The 21,329-nt window shown below is 31.2% G+C and overlaps 2 protein-coding genes across 3 annotated transcripts; both read left to right on the top strand.

The window, feature by feature from the left end:
- The first annotated feature begins 5,625 nt into the window (after positions 1–5,625).
- On the top strand, positions 5,626–8,819 carry LOC129899421 (H/ACA ribonucleoprotein complex subunit 3-like protein). Its single transcript, XM_055974386.1, has 4 exons — positions 5,626–5,726; positions 6,951–7,022; positions 8,321–8,363; positions 8,480–8,819. The coding sequence occupies exons 2-4, from the start codon at positions 6,969–6,971 to the stop codon at positions 8,575–8,577; spliced, it is 195 nt and encodes a 64-aa protein (XP_055830361.1). The 5' UTR covers positions 5,626–5,726; positions 6,951–6,968; the 3' UTR covers positions 8,578–8,819.
- A 1,709-nt stretch (positions 8,820–10,528) lies between these two features.
- LOC129900731 (uncharacterized) lies at positions 10,529–16,303 on the top strand. 2 transcript variants are annotated; one of them, XM_055975750.1, is made up of 7 exons: positions 10,530–10,739; positions 11,904–11,984; positions 12,442–12,534; positions 12,844–12,963; positions 15,093–15,164; positions 15,765–15,842; positions 15,968–16,303. In XM_055975750.1, exons 1-7 carry the CDS (start codon positions 10,563–10,565, stop codon positions 16,157–16,159), a joined length of 813 nt encoding a protein of 270 aa, XP_055831725.1. In that variant the 5' UTR covers positions 10,530–10,562; the 3' UTR covers positions 16,160–16,303. The 2 variants fall into 2 exon arrangements, with proteins under 2 accessions (XP_055831726.1, XP_055831725.1); XM_055975751.1 differs by lacking the exon at positions 12,844–12,963 and having other exon boundaries at positions 10,529–10,739.
- The last annotated feature ends 5,026 nt before the right edge of the window (positions 16,304–21,329 follow it).

Here is a 21,329-nt window from a genome sequence, read left to right as displayed (position 1 = left end):
ATGTTCCCCGTAAGATTTTCATTTCTCCCTTTTAATGAAAACTGGGACAGAATTTTTGAGATCTTCTCAAAAATTCAGAAGAAGATACTATCTCCAGCAAGTCAAGATTGGAGATCATGTTAATATATGCAACTGGGACAGAATTTTTGAGAAGATCTCAAAAATTCCATCAAGAATTGTCAGAAGTTCGAAGTCAACTTCAAATAATCTCCAACATTGCTAGAATGAAGCGAACTCAAATTCAAGTTGCGAGCCACCGAGGCCTCGTATAACTTCTATCAAAGACATGAGTTCCAACGAACACAAGTTGTTCAAAAAAAAAATAAAAAATAATAATAATAATAATAATAAAAAAAATAAATAAAAAAATTGTCAAATCATCCAAGAAGATGACAATGCATTTCATTTCCATTGCATTTTCATTTGCCAAGAGGGCCATTCATATTTTATTTTATTCATATTATATTATCGGAGGTGGTAATATCATTTGCCAAGAAGGCCATTCATATTTTATTTTATTCATATTATATTACCGAAGGTGGTAATATCATTGCCAAGAGGGCCATTGCATTCATATTATATTACCGGAGGTGGTAATATCATTGCCAAGAGGGCCATTGCATTCATCATTGCCAAGAGGACCATTGCATTTTCATTGCCAAGAGGGCCATTGCATTTTTATTTGCCAAGAGGGCCATTCATATTTTATTTTATTCATATTATATTATCGGAGGTGGTAATATCATTTGCCAAGAAGGCCATTCATATTTTATTTTATTCATATTATATTACCGGAGGTGGTGATATCATTGCCAAGAGGGCCATTGCATTCATATTATATTACCGGAGGTGGTAATATCATTGCCAAGAGGGCCATTGCATTCATCATTGCCAAGAGGGCCATTGCATTTTCATTGCCAAGAGGGCCATTGCATTTTCATTTGCCAAGAGGGCCATTCATATTTTATTTTATTCATATTATATTATCGGAGGTGGTAATATCATTTGCCGAGAAGGCCATTCATATTTTATTGCATTCATATTATATTGCCGGAGGTGGTAATATCATTGCCAAGAGGGCCATTGCATTCATCATTGCCAAGAGGGCCATTCATATTTTATTTTATTCATATTATATTATCGGAGGTGGTAATATCATTTGCCAAGAGGCCATTCATATTTTATTGCATTCATATTATATTGCCGGAGGTGGTAATATCATTGCCAAGAGGGCCATTGCATTCATCATTGCCAAGAGGGCCATTGCATTTTCATCTGCCAAGAGGGCCATTCATATTTTATTTTATTCATATTATATTACCGGAGGTGGTAATATCATTGCCAAGAGTGTCATTGCATTCATCATTGCCAAGAGGGCCATTGCATAATCATTGCCAAGAGGGCCATTGCATTCATATTATATTACCGGAGGTGGTAATATCATTGCCAAGAGGGCCATTGCATTTTCATCTGCCAAGAGGGCCATTCATATTTTATTCATATTATATTACCGGAGGTGGTAATATCATTGCCAAGAGGGTCATTGCATTCATCATTGCCAAGAGGGCCATTGCATATTCATTGCCAAAAGGGTCATTGCATTTTAATTTGCCAAGAGGGCCATTGCATTTTCATTTGCCAAAAGGGTCATTGCATATTCATTGCCAAGAAGGTCATTGCATATATCCAACCAATGGATTTTCATTCGTCCTACCAATGGACATGCAACATATCCTACCAATGGATCTTCATTTGTCCTACCGATGGACAGATAGTTATTTTTTTCAAGTATCCTATCAATGGATCACAATCCTACCGATAGTGCAGCATTATCCTACCAACGAATCAATGAGGATTTTTCCAACATGCAAAGAGGATGAAAGAAAGTGCGAACGACATCAAAGAGGATGCAGCACAACGTGGAATCCTTTTAGCAGCGAACTGGGACACAGTCCAAAGAATAATGTCAAACTCATAGGACACGAGCTAAGAAAACGACTTCCACCACAATAAACTATATTTCTATCGGAAGGCGTGTGGTTATTTCGGGATCTAACCATAATCCAAAATCCGTATCAACCCTTTTTAAAAAAGATGAAATATGGTCGGTCAAAATTGATTTTGTCAATTTTCTTTGTCCAGGATCTCTTTCATCGACCCTACCCAAAGAAAGGGACAGCTGTTGACACCCAATTTTGACCCTTCACAAACGAAATTAATTTTTATATAGTAATTTTTTCTTATAAATCTAACCATTTTTTTTTACTCCACTCTTAACCAAATTTCAAATCATTTTTTTTAAACTCAAAATTTGGGCCTAAATTCATCCTAATCCAATATTGTCATCCACTCTCTACAAGTCCAATAACAACAACAACCTACAATATTCTAACACCTATTCACCTAAAGCCCAATCCTTATAATAGTTTTGGCCCAACACCAACTTACTACAATACATATATTATACATATATTATACTTATACAATATTATACAATACATATATTATACTTATACAATACTAACCCACCCCTTTTACTTTTTCCTTTTCCACCTCCCAATCCCACCTAAATCATCTTTTCTTAAAATCCCAAACATCATCATTCTCCTATCTTCATCTTTTTCCTTTTCCTTTTTTTCTTTTTCCTTTTTCACCCCACCAAAACCATCATTATTCAAAACTTCATTATTACTCTCACCAACCCCATTCTTTTTAAAAGACTTCTTCATCTTCTTCATAAGAAAAAAAAAAAAGATGAACAAAAAAGAGGGAGACACCATTTTTTCACCAAGAACACACACACAAAAAAAAATAATCAAGAACACACACAAAAAAAAAGGAGAGAAAGGAAGAAGAACAAAAGGGAGAATTAATCTACAATCATCAATATTCATCAATATACAAGAAGAAAAAGAAAAAAAAAAGAAAGCAAGAACATAATACTACGAAAAAGAAAATCATAAAAAAAAAAAAGTTTAGTCTTGTATTTTTCATTTTTTTTAGTTCTTTCTCTCATTTCTTGATAGGTTAAAGGAGTTCATCGCCCTCAAATTCGTCGTCTCAAGCGCTGCCCGAAAATAGGTAAGAATCTTTTCTCGATTTTATTTACTTAATTAATAATTATTTCATGTCTTCTATGTAGTTGATTTATAATTATTTTTTTTAGTTAGCATGTGTTAGAATCAATTAGATTAATGATAAAAAATGAAACTTTTTTTTTTTGTCTTGCTTAAAGTGTAGAGACATCTTATAAAAAAAAAAGAAAAATCTCAATTTCGTTCATGACTTTTTTAGTAGTTTTGTTTGACCATATAGATTCTCATATTTTTAATTTTTTCTTTATCATGATTTAAATAATAAATATATACTTAAGTTATCATTGAGTTAGAATTTTCATTTTTTCATGGCTTAATTGATGTAAATCTTGCTTTAAAATTTGAGTTAGTTTACTATATAGGTTAATTTCATGTTCTTTAGTTATTTAAATATATATATTTTCTACATGTATGCATGTTGTTAGTCACTATATTGATGTAAATCTTGCTTTAAAATTTGAGTTAGTTTAATGTATAGGTTGATTTCATGTTCTTTAGTTATTTGAATATATTTCTCTCTCTATATATATATATATTATTGTTATTTTCTACATGTATGCATGTTGTTAGTCACTATATTGATGTAAATCTTACTTTAAAATTTGAGTTAGTTTAATGTATAGGTTGATTTCATGTTCTTTAGTTATTTGAATATATATATTATTTTCTACATGTATGCATGTTGTTAGTCACTATGTTACTTTATATGCACTTCTAGTTGCATTCTCCAAATTGACATAGAAAGATAATCTTCAATTTATTGTCTTAAAATATTATGTTATATTTGTTTGTTCAATTTAAAATGAGTAGTAGCTTATATGATTTTATTTTGGTGCATGTGACACCATCCGAGTCCATTTTTGGACTAAATCCTCGCATATCATTGAGTTTTGAGTCAACTTCACCCTTGTTTGAATTTTGAAAGCTGATACGCAGATGTAAAGGAGGTTTACTATAGGTTCCGGAGGAAGAAAATAGACTGATATACAATCTATATACAGGAGATACAGAAAAAGGGTGACTGTATATATTGATATATATTTATATATAATCATGATATACAGAAACGAAATGGGCCAAAGGTCCAAAATACAGGTGGCCCAATATCTTAGTCCAGGTGTACAGAAACTAAGTATTGGGCCGGATTTTGTTTTGTTTATATTGTTATTCTATTTATTTGGGTTGTAATAATTTAATTTATTTATGGTTGTGTATACTTGCTTTAGATGTTAATTTTTAGTTTGGTTTGACTTAATCGAACTCCCCTTAAAAGAGAAACCATTTTTCTGTTAATTTGCTCTAAAAATGACTTTGTTCAAGTATTTTTCTTTTAGTTAGATATTTAAAAAAAATAGAATTTTCTTTCAAATTATCTTAAAGTTTTTTTTTTATATATAAGTTGATGTTCTTTCAAATCAATTGAGTTTAAAGTGTCTTTCGGTAAAAGAAAAAATATTCTAAATAGCTCAAATAATTTTTCTTATGTAATCAAAGTCTTAATCATCTTTAATTTTGCTAAAATATATTAGATCTACCACTTCTCTTTAAATATATTTAAAATCCATTTACTCAGTCATTTAATAGAATATATTTTCTTAATAAATTATCTCAAATATCTCAAGTTGATTTACTATTCAAATAAATATATTTATCTTTACTACTTACAAGTAATTTTTTAAAGTTAGTCAAATACTTTTCAAATCGTCGGATAACCGCACGTTAGCGGCCATTTTGAGTGCTCACACCTTCTCAAAGTGGAAATAAGAACCTCGTACCCTTTTCTCTGAATTTTTAAGACTTAAATCTGTTAGGGTCTTTTAAATTAAGTTTTCTTAATTTCTTTAAAAAATTAAGTGGCGACTCCTTTTTTTTTCTAAAATTGATTTTTTCTCTAAAAAGTTGAAATTAATTTTAAACCGTCTTTTTTCGATATAACAATGCCACAGACCACAGTGATTAATCTTCTCCACTCAATATAATGATATAATTTTTTTATTATTAAATATTAGTTTAAATGAAGTAGTAATAAATTTGATCAAAAATAATGAATTTGGAGAATACAAATGATAAACTAAGAATTGATTTGAAGTAAAAATAAATTTTATATTGAAGAGAATAATTGTTATATGAGCTATAAATGGTTTTAAAAGTAATGATATGAATTATCAATTTTATTTATGTATGAAACAAATGGCTAGTAGATATATATAAAATGAATATGAGTTATTTTTTTACAAAATATAAATTATGGGTTAATTTTTGTATTTGAAAAATATCATATCATGATTTGAAATTTTCAAATCATGATTTTTGGTGAATTTAAAATTTCATCTTACGATATGAAATTAAAATAAAATTGCATGTCTAAACACTGATCATGAGATGAAATCGCATAGCCAAATGGCCTATTTAGTGTATCTTATATAAATTTAAATTATTTATTATATAGAAAGAACATATATATATATTTTCTTATACAGTCGATAGTGTCTGGATTTACTTATTTGCCCTCTCTTTATTTTCAGTATTCCTGTTATGCCCTTCTTATTTTAGCTCTTTTATTCAGAAGAACCCTAATGTGACTCTTCTAAATTCATCTTTGTTCTGTATTCCTTTCTGGCGAAACTCAAGGTACTTGCTAAGGTTTTTATTTTCTCAAAACCGTAAAGACTGAATCTTTTTCTTCATATTCATGTGGGTTTTTATTGTTTTTCCATTTTCACTTTCTCTGTATGAGTCTTTTTTTCTTCATATTCATGTGTTTTTTTAACTGTTTTAATCATTTTTCTTTCTCTATATGAGTTTTTTTTTCTTTTTATTCATGTGGGTTGTTGCTAATTTTATATTTTGTGTGTTTGGTATGAAGGAAAATGTTTTTCGTGGAAAATAAGTGTTCTTGTTGGAACTTGTTTTGTGTTGTTTTGTAAGTAAGTAAAAAAATTCTATTCAAAAGCATTTGTATCTAATCTAATTAGACACTATGGGGGTTGAGGTGGGGTGGGGTTAGGGGTAGGGGTAGGGTTGTGTTTGGTTTGAAAGAAAAATGTTTTCCGCGGAAAATAAGTGTTTTTTAAAACATGTTTCTTGTTGTTTGTTAAATAAGCAATAAATATTATTCTAAAGCATGTGTATCTAATCTAATTAGACACTATGGGGGTTGAGGTGGGGGTAGGGTGTGTTTGGTGTGAAAGGAAAATGTTTTCCGCGAAAAATAAATGTTTTTTAAAACTTGTTTTGTATTGTTTGGTAAGTAAACTAGAAAAATTATTCAAAAGCATGTGCATCTGATCTAACTAGACACTATTGGAGTTGGGATGGGGTTAGGGGCGTGTTTGGTATGAAACGAAAATGTTTTCTGCGGAAAATAAGTGTTTTTTTAAAACTTATATTTTGGTGTTTGGTAAGTAAACAAAAATGTTATTCCAAAGGATGTTTATATAATTTAGTCAGACACTATGGGGTTGGAGGTGGGTAGGGGTGTGGTGTTTGGGAAAATGTTGGTTATTTAGGTGGGGGTGAAATGTGTGAGGATGAGATGGGGAGGCAATCAGTGTTGAATGTCACTATGAAACTTGTTTTTTTAAGTACTGGTTGTCGTATAGAAAAAAAATTTCAAAAATTTTGACCAACCAAAGAAGAGAATTGAAAAAAATGTTTTCCTCTGTACCAGACACACCCTTCGCTTTATCCATTTCGTAAGCTACACCCTTCGCTTTATCCATTTTCATAAGCTTACACGGAATACTTTTGTATCTTCCATCTTTACATGCTATGTGATACCCCCTTTCATGGTTGTTCTGGACTAAGAAGATGCTTAAGAACTCAAAATTTCTGTCCTCCTTGTTTTATCTACAGGTGAAGACATAAGCAAAGATGTATCTCCAGTTTTACATTAACGACAACGGTGACAAAGTTTACACCACTAAGGTATGATTCTCGGAGATTTTGAGCATCTTATTTAGTGTATATGATCTTTATATTGGTTTAGGACTTCAATGGTGAAGTATGCAAGTTCTTATCAGTGCATTTTGTTTGTGTAATGGTGTTTCAGCTTGCAAATGGGGTCTGACTGTTGAATTGAGAACAACATAACTTTTTTCATTGTTTTCAATGAAATTGAACTACTCGTTTGAAAGTGAATTTAAAGTTAATTCAACTTTTATAAAGTTGTTTTTTCGGGAAAAAAAGAACTACAACTACCCAAACATAACTTGAATGCCCATGAACTTTTTCCAACTTCAACTTCTAGTGCTTTTTATTTTCCCGGCTTCAACATCTAATGCCGTCCAAAAATTATCCCTTTTTACAGTTCTTTTTAATACTGAAGTTGAGGTTATACAGACAAAAGCATTTCTTATTTAATATTCCTCTGTGACAATAAGAATGAGAGGAGTAGGATCAATGTATCTTTTTCATTGAATTCATTTCTTGATTTTCGTGAGAAGAAATTTATATTTTGAGGAACTACACAAAAAGCATAATAGAGCAAAAACTTATGTGTTGTAGTTCTAATTCTGGGAGGTTAAATGTTGGCGAGCGAGAGCTACTGAAACAGATTGAACATTGCAGTGTTCATTTACAACTTGAATGAAGGAATATCGTAATTGAATAATATTTGTTAAGAATTCAGTTGATAGTAGCCTGTGTGCAGTAAAACTTTTTACGTCAAAAGGGTCTTGTTTTATTGAGATAAATGAGTTCGCAACACCTTTAATGCATCGTTAAACGTTGTAAACAAGAAGTATACTAGTCCCTCCGTTTTAATTTGTTTGTACAGTTTGACTTGACACGAAGTTTAAGAATAAGATTTTTGAAAATTTTGTAGTTTTAAACTAAAGATATGTAGATTGTACCAAAATACCTTTAATCTAGTGGTTTTAAACACGCCATGTGGAAAGTAAGTATTAAAGAGTTGCCAAAAAGGATAAGCGACTTCCTTTTTGAAACGGACTAAAGTGTAAAGTAAACAAACAAATTGAAACAGAGGGAGTAACAAATTATGGCACTACTATCAAAATCTTCCATCTAAAAAGCTGCAAATTTGTATTAAGCATAAAAAAATGCTCTGCTTCTCGACGGTGAGTGTTGGTTGTTATATTTCATCTCACTTCTCGCCTTGGCCAAGCCCCATTTTTTAGATTCTCTTTTACTTTTAATGAGCGCTAGAGCCAGTCTCTTACTTTACATGTCTCGAGTCCTAACCTCTGTCGGTTTTACTCGTGCAGAAAGAATCACCACTAGGATTGGCCACTGAGTCTGCTCACCCAGGTAAAACTTATTATCTCTCTTCTGTTTGATGTTTGCATATGTTCGTCTATATAGCCAGAACATAGGTGATGATGCCAATACTTCTGTAACTGATCGTTAACTTCACTTTTTCGCAGCTCGGTTTTCACCAGATGATAAATTTTCAAGGCAGAGAGTGCTTCTTAAGAAGCGTTTCGGCTTGCTGCCAACACAGAAACCACCTCAAAAGTACTAGCTACTTGTGCTACAACCTATTGTTCTTCACTCCTTAGTTTAACCGCGTGTCGTGATTCAAACACTCTTCTTCTCTTATGATAGTTTTCGGTTCGTCTAGCATTAGTAGTATTTCTCTCAATATATGTTAGTATTATTGAGTCTCCATATGTTTGTTTGTTTGTCAAACCAAATATGTAATAGGTTGTTATGTTGCATCTTAACATTGGCAGTATTCTCTCAATATGTTAGTACAAGTTAGTACTTACTCCGTCCACTCAAAATAGATATCTATTTTTACTTATCCAATTTATCTTTTTGTTACAATGTTTGGTGGGGGCTTGGAATTAAAAGAGGCTTTTGAGTTATCTATTTGAGGATTTAGGACACAAGTTTTAAAAATTAGGTAAAAGGGGCTCTTCATTAATTAGTGATAATGACACATATTTTAAGAACCTATAATTTTTTTTAATTTATAAAATATCCCCTCTTTTTTTTCCTGCTCCTCATCCACCCCTCAGCCCCATCCTCCCGTCCTCCACATCATCATCTCCTTCAAACAACTAGCAGAAGTTTAAACATTTATCTAAATAACTAACAAATGTTTTCATATCTCGATCTCCAAAACAATTAGCAAATATTTTTATATTTCTTCAAACAATTAGCTGATATTTAAAATATTTTTATTGTTTTAACTAAAGAATCATAAAAAAACACCTACACAACTTAGAGTTGTTTAAATATCTTCTGGTTGTTTGAACTAAACAACTTTTGGTTGTTTAAACAATTTTTGGTTGTTTAAACAACTTCTGTTGTTTGAACTAAACAACTTAGGGTTGTTTAAACAACATCTCTTGGTTGCTTGAACAACTCCTATTTATATAAACAACATATCCTCTCTTCTCTTCTCTTCTCATCATTTTTTTTTTATAATTTTCACAATCAAATCGAAGTGAAGAAAAAAATGAGAATGACAACATCTGAAAAAGAAGAAGATGAAAACACAAAAAGTTTGAAAAGAAAGGAAAAAACGGAGAAGAAAAAAAGTAAAAAAGTTAAGGAAGAAGAAGATGAAAGGAAAAAGGAAGAACAACATTTAAAAAAATGGAGAAAAGAAAAGAGAAGAGAAGAGAGAAGAAAAGAGAGCATGGAAATGGAGAACAGAAGTTTTAAAAAATGGAGTAAATGAATGGAATTTAGGGTTTTATTAAAAGTTTTTGATCTTTTAATTTTTACTCTAAACTTTTAAATATTTTAATTCAATCCATCTTTTCATAATTAACCTCTAATTAAATATTTATAACAAAAGAAAAGAAAAAAAAATAAAAATCCTTTATCCTTCATTCCACTCTCAAAGATCCCTTTTACCTCATTTTCCCATATTTGGTCTATTCATATTTTGATGTTAGTAAATCATCTCATATTTGCCATTTATCATTAACGGAGGTCAAACATGAAATGTTAAAATTCCACATGTCCAAATTCTTTGAGGAAAGAGATCCTAATTTATTCTTCATACTTTTAACTATGATTAACCTTATCATTTTATTGAATTTGGATCAAGGCAATTTTTTTCTAATAACAAGAGTACTATTAATATTTCTCTTTTGTCCATTTTTAATTGTCTAATTTAGAAAATTAAGAGAAAATTTATCATTTAATCTTAATTTATTCATATTATTAACTACGAGAAAGGGTCAAAACTATTTTCAAATTATTCGAAATGGAGCACAAAAATATCCACTTTAAAATTTTAAAAAGGAAGCTGAAAAACATATTTATTGGAGTATCGATGTTTTCATGCACTCGAATTTACATATAGTAATGTTCATTTATTACCCTTTCGGAAGTTAGCCAGTTTTCCCTATAGAAAAAGGATTTGTATTTTGGACAATAAAAGGAAACAAGGGCAAAATTGACATTTTACTTTCAATAAATTTGGGAATTTAAGGAATTTTAATTTGTGTGTTTATATTATAATCTGATAAATTTTCGTACCTTTCAAAAATGGAGAACTCAAGCCCATCAACAAGCCGGAAACGGCAACGCGCCGGCGAGTCAGATCCCGAGCCGGCGTCGGACCTCAACGACGATCAATTATTGTCACTTGAGGAAAATTTCAACTTCAGTGATACACTGGTGGCTCTTCGCATGATGCGTGCTCACTTTCCCCGTATTGATAAGGTACAATTTTTTTTTTGATTTTGATTACCATGAGTTGAATTGGTGAAATAGTTCACAGGCTATTTTAGCAGGAATTATAAGATTGTTGTTCTTCAGTGAGTAATTTAGTACTTATAATTTTACATATGAACACTAGTAGGCGTAGTGAAGAAGACGAAGAAGGTAGAATCATACTTACCCTGTTTTAAATTTGTTTGTCTGGTTTTGACTTGATGCGGACTTAAAGAAAATAAAGAAAATTTTGAATTTTGTGCTGTTTAGACTAAAGATGCGTAAAATGTACCAAAATGACGGTTTGGTTTTAAACATGGCAGCTGGAAAGTTAGAAGTAGAGAGTTGCCATAAAAGGAAAAAGAGATTCTTTTTTGAAACGGATTAAAAAGGAAACTAAGACAAATTACACATGAACACCATAAGCGAAGAAGAAGTTAGAATCATACTTCTTTTGTTTCAATTTGTTTGTTTGGTTTTGACTTGATGCGGATTTTAGGAAAATAAAGATATTTTTGAATTTTGTGGTGTTAAACATGCCAGGTGAAAATTTTGAAGTAAAGAGTTGTCATAAAAAAAAAGAAACATTCTTTTGAAATGGACTAAAAAGAAAACTAATTCAAACAAAATGGAACCGAGGGAATAAATACTATGTGAAATATTGATGTGACACCTAAGGGTGTGGCCTAGTGGGCAATGGTGGGTTAACGATGAGCTCGTAGGTTAAAAAATACTAGGTGATTTCTTCTTATTTTTCCAAACCTTTGTGGATAGAGTCGGCTAGAAAAAATAGTGACAATGCTTGATAATATTTTAGTACTTGGTAAAGTAGGGTTTTATGCCGGAAACAAAACTGTATTAGTAATACATAATTTTATGCAAGATTCAATTTTTCTTGGACAGGAGACCTAAATGTTAGTTATGTTTATGTTTCTGACTAGTTATTGTGAAGGAAGCAAGAATGATTCATGTGCCATATTGAATAGAGCAAGTCCTCTGTAGGCAAAATGTGAGGGTGTGAGAACATTTTATATTATACCAAAGAATGCAATAGTTCTGGTTGTTTCACTATTCCACTCTTTTGTATTTTGAATCTTTGCAAGTCGTTTTCGCATCAGTGTACCCTTCTAGAGTTCTATAATATCTCAACTCTTCAAATTAAAATACTTTCAGGTTTCAGTTCAGCCTTTCATCTTGCGGTCACAGTTATACAGCAGTGTAAAGGACCGGACACAAGTGGACAGAGAGTTGGAGGTATTTACTGAAATTGTTGGTCAACTATAAAAAAATTGTCTTTTCTGAAATCATGTCTGCTTCTTAAGGCATCTTTCTTTCAAGTAAGATCATTTTCGCACAAAATTTGGTCCAAAGCAGTTGGAAGAATGCATCTTGTGGGTGCAAAGACTTCACTGGTTGTTGAGTCTGTCATGGATAGCTCTTAGATTTCATTTTCAGTGTTGATGACAATTTTCGAGGGTCTGTCTGAAACAGCCTCTCTACCTATGAGGTAGGGGTAAGGTTTGTGTACACTACCCTCCCCAGACCCTACTTTGTGGGGACTACACTGGGTATGTTGTTGTTGCTTATGACCATTTACTTATTGCTTTACATCTTCTGATGTTTTCTTTGTTATTTTTCCTCTCGCCATTTATATGCATAGACCCAACTGATAACAGCTAACATATGTTTTGAGTATATCTGTGCCTCACAGTCTCTAAGGAGGGAAGGAGTTCTGCGTACTTTTAAATTAAGTATTGGACAGGATGATCATGCTATAATGTTTTTGGACGACTACTTTAGTCAGGTTGGTGGCTTAACTTTTACTTTGTGCAAAGTATTTTATTTGAAAACTTCATACATCCTCGCCGTCCCCCCCTCCTATATAGAGATATGCAGTAGTGTTTTCTGCATTTGTCCTTGTTTTCTAAATTATTCTCTATTTCTAAGAATATGTACCACATCCCATTGCCACCCTGACGTTTAACTATTACATTTTTCATCATATTGGCAGAGTCTAATGCTGATTTTCTTTTCTAGGTAGCTTTAATTGGTCATCAGTTTTGTTTGAGAGTTAACTTCCTTGTAATAAAACTTGCCTTGAATACTTGTTTAGATTGAACTTGTCAGTAAAAGATTGGAGGCACAGAAACAAGAAGGCCTTACCGTTTTTGAATGGTTCAAGGAGCATGTAATTCATTCAAAGCTAGATCCCAGTATTGGACATGAAGAACTTGTGAGTGACCTTCTCAAAGCCATGTGATGGTGAATCAGATTGCTTTAAATCTACTTGTGTGTACATACATGGTCTTCTCCATACTGATATGCACCAAAAATTGTCTTATAACATTGCCCGAAAGTTAAATATGTGTCTTCTCCTTGCACCTCATAAGCCAATTGTATTACAACAGCTTGAATAGTCCTTCTTGCAGATTTATTATGGAAAAGTTCCTTCTAAAATTGCTCATTCTTGTATAACCTATTACTCTAGTCAAATCATAGTGTTTGCTTGAAGTGTGTGTCAAAGTTCACCCTCTTCTCCAGTTCTATCCTCATGCCTCATATTCTTACACCCATGGTTATATAGTTGCTCACTGTTCCTTCAGCATTTTCTGCTAACTTATAAATTTAAAGTGAAATTGATTTGATTTTTTTCATTTTCTTCTTTTTGTTCTCTTCTATTTTTTCACATATCCTGCATCAATGATTGCTTTGGCTTAAAGATGGAGTTTTGGTGGTAATGTTGATATTTTTATTCTGATGGTTGACTGATCACTGATCTGCTAACCTTCTCTAATTTCTGTTTTAGGGCATTCCTTGACAGTTGCTATAAAGACATAACTTACGTTGCAATGTTGCATTCTTTCAACAGATGTTAATGCAGTTTTTCCTAAAGTATGCTCCTTTCCGACATGGGTTACACATATATACTATGTGCACCTTATTCTTACAATAGTCCTAGCTTTTTGCTGTTGTCAGAGAGTGAACCAGTCTTCAGCATGTTGATGGAATTGAACTAGATATTTTTATTTTAAATTAGTAATTTGAAATGCTTGATGCCAAAGGAGAGGTTTGTATTTGCTTGCAAGCTATTGTCTGAAGCCCTAAAACGTGGTTTTTATGCTTTTTAGATTTTACTTTGTAGCTTAATAAGCAGCAATAAAATACTGAAAAATCCTAAATCTAGGGAATACACCCCGATCAGCTGCAGTGTCTCTCCTGATCAGTGTCCATCAATTACATCTCAGTCCAAAATAGTTGCTGTTAGCTTATATGAAGCCTGCGAGGATTCAATTTTTTTTAAAAGACCGAGAAATCCCCGAGGGCTAGTGATGCACGGTTTGAAACTGTGGATAAGGAGTCCTTTCCTCTACTCATCTCCACTTAAATACCAGACTTCTGTTTGCGGCAGCATTCAAACCAATGACATCTGCCTAAAGTACAGATCATCTGCTGCGCTTTTACCACGGGGGCAAGGATTCAATTGATTCTTCATAGTTAGATAACTTTACATTGGCTGTCAACCTATAGTAACCTCCTCATTTATCCAGGATTGGGGCTGACTGTAATTGAGGTTTTCTCTGGTTGTACATCTATATATGGAGATTAGCCATTATTTTTTGGTTGAAACAATCTAAGACACATTAGATGTGTAATTTACATCAATTGTCTAGAACAACAACTACAACATACCCAGTATAATCCCACAAGCGGGGACACTTGTCTAGAAAAGGACTTAATTTCACCCCGTAGAGCTTTTCTTAGCAAGGCCCTCAGACAGAGGTAATGATTAGATACTACTTTCCTCTACATCCATAGGAACACCATTTCTGCTTGCACCAATTGTTTACCGTGGTATGCTATTGTGTAATAAATTCAATACATGTAGTTCAGCTGCGGATCAGAATATCTATTGGGTGTGTGTTTTGTACAATATCCATCCAAGGCTGTTCACCTGTGTCACTATTTAATTTGTAAAGATAAAATTCCTATCCTTAAGTTGAGAAGATATTTCCTAAGCCTTTCCGTACATGAGCCTATGTGATATATATGATATCATTCATAGAGGCTTGGATCAATTTTGTCAAGAAAAACGATTACTTTGAATGATCAGGGTTAGAACAGTGTATATTTGGATATTGTCCTTGTATCCTAAATTAATGCGCAAGAGACTCTTTGTTTATAAAGTCCTCTACTTCAGTTTATGATTTAATTGTTGGATAATAGCATTAAAATATACGCTAAGGGGAGGCGCATGGCATGTTTGGTTCTTTATTCTTACATGATGTAACGGATTAGAACATCTCAATATTTGTGCTTACACGGTATTTTTCCGTTTCCTTTCTTCTTTTCTGGTGGCTTTAGTGTTCACTTCTGTCGTTGGGAGGCAAGGTGAAGGAGGAACACATCTCCCTCTTGATAAATGCTGGACTTCTGGTAAAGCTAGAATCAGATTTTTCATTATTGTGTAAATTGAGCTGCTGTCTTATCTCAGCATTTGCTTTATTATATTCTTAATACTGCAGCGTCCTATATGTTAACTTGTTTTTGTCCTATTAAAAATTCTATCTTTGGCTCTCTAGTACTTTTAAATTGAAATGTCCATTATGAATGGAAGCTTTGTTTTATGAGAATGAAAATCTCCTTGTGGTGCCAATAAAAATTCTCTAGGATGAACCTTGAATCGAACTGTCATAATTTTGAATGTAACTCATATAAGTACCTTGAATCCCGTTGTGGCGTATACCCCTAGGTGAAAGATGTTAAGTACTAGTGTTTTGCCTTTGTGATTGTTATAACTTACTAGCCTTTGTAAATGTACTCTGTCCTCCCTCTTGCATATATTGTGTAAAGGAGTCTAATTGGGTTAAAATTGTTGGATCAAAAGAATTATCCATCTTACGTTGTAGTGGCATTTCTATTATTATACCAATTCTATTTCTTGTGTATCAGCTTCCTATCTTTTAACTATTGTTGTGTTGGTTCAGTTCCATTCTCATGCTGTTTTCTGATTTTTCCTTTTATCTTCCCTGTAAGACTCGACAACTTATTGATCCGAACATGTACTGGTTTGCGATTCCAAATATTGGATCAATTCTCAAGGGCCTTTCACAGGTTTGACACATCTCTTCTTCCCATTTCCAAATTTCATTCAAGATATACAATTCTGTGCACCCTCTTTATTTTTCCCAAACACGTAGCAGCCATTATGTTTACTAGCATTTTGCAATTTATATCAGGGAAGAAAGGAGCTTATGTCTTTCCTCAACCGTAGAAAGTACAAAGAGATGGCGATGGCTGCTCTGGAAAAGAAGCGCCTTCGACTCTCTCCACTAGATATGAGATTTCATCTCAGAGATTTGCTAGGATCAGGCCATCTCAAAACTGTCGAGGGGCCCACAGGTTTAGTTGTTAAGGTTGTGAAGGATTAACTTATATTTATTCTGATTAGACAATTAACAAGTGTTCAAATTCCTTGTTTGAAGACTCGATAACATAACATTTTCATGTGAATCTAAACTTATATACACCTTCAATGTACAATAGTTGAACAGTCATAATTTTCTCTTCTTTGAGTTGATTCTTGTTGAGCTATTATTGATAGTCGAGTGTGTTTATCTCTTTATTTCTGAACTTGTACTTCCATTCCTATCCAACCTGTTCGAGTTCGAGGATGAAACTGAGGAATTTCTCCTACAAAAAAATTGTTTATTCTCAAGTATTTCTGTATTGTACACTCCCAATGTATCTTTGAGAAGATGTATATATGAATATTATTCTTCTATTTCTCTGCACTTTTTGTGTAGCACTGATGCCAAGTGCTATGGGTGTACGGTGTTGTACAAGAAACAGGCTCTTATATTATTTTTTTACTTTTGGTAGTTTGATTATTTTTTATCGCAAAACAACCTCTCTACCCTGTAGGGATAAGTGGTTTGTATATGCACTACTTTCTTCAGATCCGACTTGTGGGATTATACTGAGTATGTTGTTGTTGGTAGCTTCATTAATTAATATGATGATTAATACAAGTATCTGAAGTAGATTTCATTGTTTTGTTTCTAGTGATAATAATATTAGATATAAGGTGACATTTTACTGTTCTATTTCTATTTGTTTAATAACATATGCTGCCTTGCAAGAAACATATTACTAAACCCTACTCACCAACTTATTTTTTTTTATTTAAAAAATAAAACCTCAAATATTTTATTTGCAAATGGAATTTTGGTTATCTACTTCAGATACTTATATTAGTCATAATATTTATTATTGTTGTACAAACATTCTATTTCCATTGCAAGTGATAACGACTGCACACGAGCTGCTCCAAAATTCTTTACCACTCCCTTACATTTCCCTTTTCGAGAATCTTTGATTAATATTTTAAAATATATTTCTTTATCATATTAATATAAAAAGGGTTTCAATTTATAATATTTTACATATAGTTTTTAATAGTTAAATTAACTTTCGAGTGCAATGTGACAAGTAAATAAGGGTCTCAATTACTAGTACTTCCTCCGTTTTATATTACTTGGTTCATTTGATTTGATACATTTTTTAAGAAAGTTTTTTAATTAGAGGTGTATTTTATGAAGTTAATCTTATTAATGATGCTTTGGAACTCTAAGTTTGACTACTAGTATTACTTCATATGGTTATTTAATACTGACAATAGTATGAAAAAATCAACCAAATTCTCTTAATTTGCTAAAATAGAGAAGTAGAATGGAATATTTATTTTTAACATAGGGGCCAAGTCAAATGATACGGAGGACTGTCCAACAATAGTTGTTCACTATTGACTTGACACAAGGATTAAAAAACAGTAAATGATAGGGATAATTTTACTAAATCAGTACCCTTATTAAATACAAATCATCTAAACATTGAAAAATGAAGAGTAATATTTAATAGCAAGAGTAAAATAGACATATCATAGTAAATTATTCATTGATTTTATAAACTGAATAAGTATTGATGGACATCTTAAAATAGTATAGTGGACAAATAAAGATGAATGGAGGGAGTAATAAATTATATATATGTATATATTTTTTCCAATTACTATTGCTAAAAATCTTTGTAGGGGATCTTTAATTTTCTTTCAAGGAATGATTATAGCTAAAAAAGACAAATTAATTAACTCACATCAAATAGACATAAAGACATGCAAAAATGAATGATATATAAAATTAATGTTTGATGATTTTTTTTTGTCTGCACCTAAGCTAACATCAACAAATGAATAAAATCCATAACCTAAGATTTTTCACTAGCTAACTCCTCTAATTATTAAGTATAAAGTGAATACATTGAATTGTTTAATTTTTTGTCTTTATGGAATGAGTCACCTCATTAGTAAAATCCTATCTTTATCTGTCCCAATTTATGTACATATGTTATTCAAAAATAATTTAATTTAAAAATTTATATTTTATTTTTAATGAAATGTTTTAAATTTGTAAGTTAATTTTTTTTTTTTAATATTTTAAATAATGCCACATAAATTGGAACAAACTGGTATGAATAACTTATTCTTGTATATATAGTTCAAGTACTTTCATTTTCTTTGGATTATATATAATGGACCTACCAAATTAATATAATTAATAACTTGTGAATCACGGTTAATAATTGATATTAGTGCCCATGATTGCAACTTCAGTACTTCTCTAATCTGTTTTTATTTGCTAATGAAAAAAAAAATAAAAATCATATTGTACTTTACTCTGAACTGATAGATATGGTATTACATGATATATGTGTATATGATATACGTTGCTGAAGTTAACATTCTTTTATTTTTAAACTTCGTGTTTAGTCAAATACTATTAAATCAATTGAGACGAAGAAAATAGTAGTGACACATGTAGAATTTTACGTTTGAACTCGAAAGAAAGTTCGGTATGAATTTGCTTTAGAATTCACATTGGAACAAGACGAAAAATTAAGGAATAATAGATAATTAAGGCGCGATCATCAGAAATTTAACTATCGAGATACCTTTTCGATTAAAGTTCAAAGAGACAAAATCATTGTGACACCCTAAGGTCTGATGAGAGAGGGATAAATATGCCTTGATAATTGGATTTGGTTATATATCATACATAGAGCCGAGGGTCTTTCGAAAATAGCTGTCCTTCCTTTCAAGGTGGGGGTTAAATCTGCGTACGCTCTACCCTCCCCAGACTCCACATGGTGGAATTATACTGGGTTTGTTGTTGTTGTTATATTAATAAGTGGTATCAAAGCTGGTACCTCCAACGAGAGTTTGGAAGTTGATTGTATCAACCCATGGACTATTGATGGTTGAGCTCGAAAAATAATTCACCCTATATAGAAATTAAATTAGACGAAATCTCACATTAATAAATATTATATGGGTGGAAATGCACACACGAAATAATCAGAAACTATTAGGTTAAATCACAAGGGTACAAAATTAGGTAGGTGACTCATTTTATATCATAAGGTTATTAGTAGGTTAAGAGGAGCTTTTCAAAATGTAATAATGAGTTAACTATTAAATTTCATGTTTAATCAAAATACTATTAAACCAATTGAGACAAGAAAATAGTATATAATCAATATGAAAATTGTATACATGTGGGTCATAATTATGTAATATGACTAATTAATAATAATTTGATAATCATGTTGAAGCATGTGGTCTACAAAATATTGCTTGTTGCTTCAATATATTATCATGTTCAGTATATATAAATCAACCAATAAGAAGATGGTTTTTATATGGGACATTCAATCATAAATAGTCAATTTCATGACATTTAATTTCTTGCATCTAATATATTGCATTAGATTTTTATATTGTTACTTATCACTATATTGGTCTTGAGTACTTCCTTTTAACTTTTCTATAATGCACTCTCATGATTAGCTTCCTTTTAATTCTTATCATTTTACTTAATGATATGCAAATCTTTTTTGTATCCTTCTAGTTTTATTAAATGTCTCCTAATTGCATTGCAATTTATATGACTTTTGATTCTTACTAACCCAACTAATTCATATTCGAATTCACGCACTATATGATCAATTAATGAAGAAAATACTTTTCAACACTCAAAATTCAAAATTTCTAATCAAAATATGAAATAATCCATTGTATCACACTCTTTGATGGTAACGTCATCAACAGTGTTTTCACAATTGTTTCAAATGATTAAACATATTAATTGATCTCATCATTTTGCGGTAACAACATGCTAATCTTTTTTCATATTGTTCTAATTTTATCGGATGAATAACGTTCAAATCTTTCTTTTTTTTATTTTTAAAAAATAAATAAATAATCATTTGGTGTTCGCTTTTCATTGATCATATTTATTCAGATTTAAATTCCTGTTGCAGATGATTGATTAAAGAAGTAAATAATCTATACAACACTTTTTAAGGAAAAAATCAAGAGTACTTGAAATTCATAACTTTTAATTAAAAATGAAAAAAAAATCTAAATATTCTTCATACCGTACTCATTGATGGTGACAATTCAAATCATTGGTAGTGTTTATACAATTGTTTCAAATGATTAAACATTAATTCTCTATTATTTTGCATAACGACATGCTAATCTTTTTCATATCGCTCTAATTTTATTGGATGTCAGTTCAAATGACATTACAAATCTTTCATCTTTTTGTATAATCATCGGGTATTAGTATTTATTGATTTAACTAATTCAGATTCACTCAATATGAAAATATTCTTCATTTTTAAAGCTCAAATTCAAGACAACAAATTCGAGAAAAAGAATTAAATATCATATTAATTTATGAAACATCAAATATTTAGACTAACTTTTAAAGAAAAACAACAATTATTCGAAATGAAAAAAATAATAAGTAATTTTCTATTTTATCCTGTAATTATTATTTTTATCTCTTCAACCAAACCAACCATTAATCGTTTTGCCTAGGGTTTTGACATTAGAGGTCATGCATAGCTCAAAATAGAGAGCAAGATTGTTTCAAATGATTAAACATTAATCCTATTTGTTTTGCGTAATGGTATGCTAATTTTTTTCGTATCGTTTTAAATTTAAGAAATATCTTCAATGACGTTTCGAATCCTATTTGTCCTAACACATTCTTTGATAGTGACATTTCAAATCATTAACACTAATTATCATCATGTTGCATATTGCTAGCTAATCTCTTTTATATCATTCTAATTTTATCGTATATCATCCAACACAATTTCAACTCTTTCTTTTTCTCTATAATATATATCAAAGTTCACTATTCATTAGGCCAACTAAGCCCCCACCCCCACCCCACACACATATATATATATTTTTTTAATTTTTTTTTTATGGTACTAAAGCTTGAATTTGTGATCTTAATTTAAGTATTTCATATCCCCCACCCCACCCCACAAAAAAATATAATACATATTTAATTTTATGTTTTCAAAGCTTAAATATGTGGTTTTGATTTAAGAATTTCAAATCATTAACACTAATTATCATCACTTCGCGTAACAACATGGTATTCTCTTTTGTATCATTCTAATTTTATCGCATATCTTCCAACACAGTTACAAATCTTTTTTTGTATATATGTAATTTTATAATAT

This window comes from Solanum dulcamara, chromosome 8 (genome assembly GCF_947179165.1).
Source record: "Solanum dulcamara chromosome 8, daSolDulc1.2, whole genome shotgun sequence".
NCBI classification, from domain to species: Eukaryota; Viridiplantae; Streptophyta; class Magnoliopsida; order Solanales; family Solanaceae; genus Solanum; species Solanum dulcamara.
The sequence above is the reverse complement of the archived record's forward strand: the minus strand, read 5'-3'. Positions and strand labels throughout refer to the sequence as shown.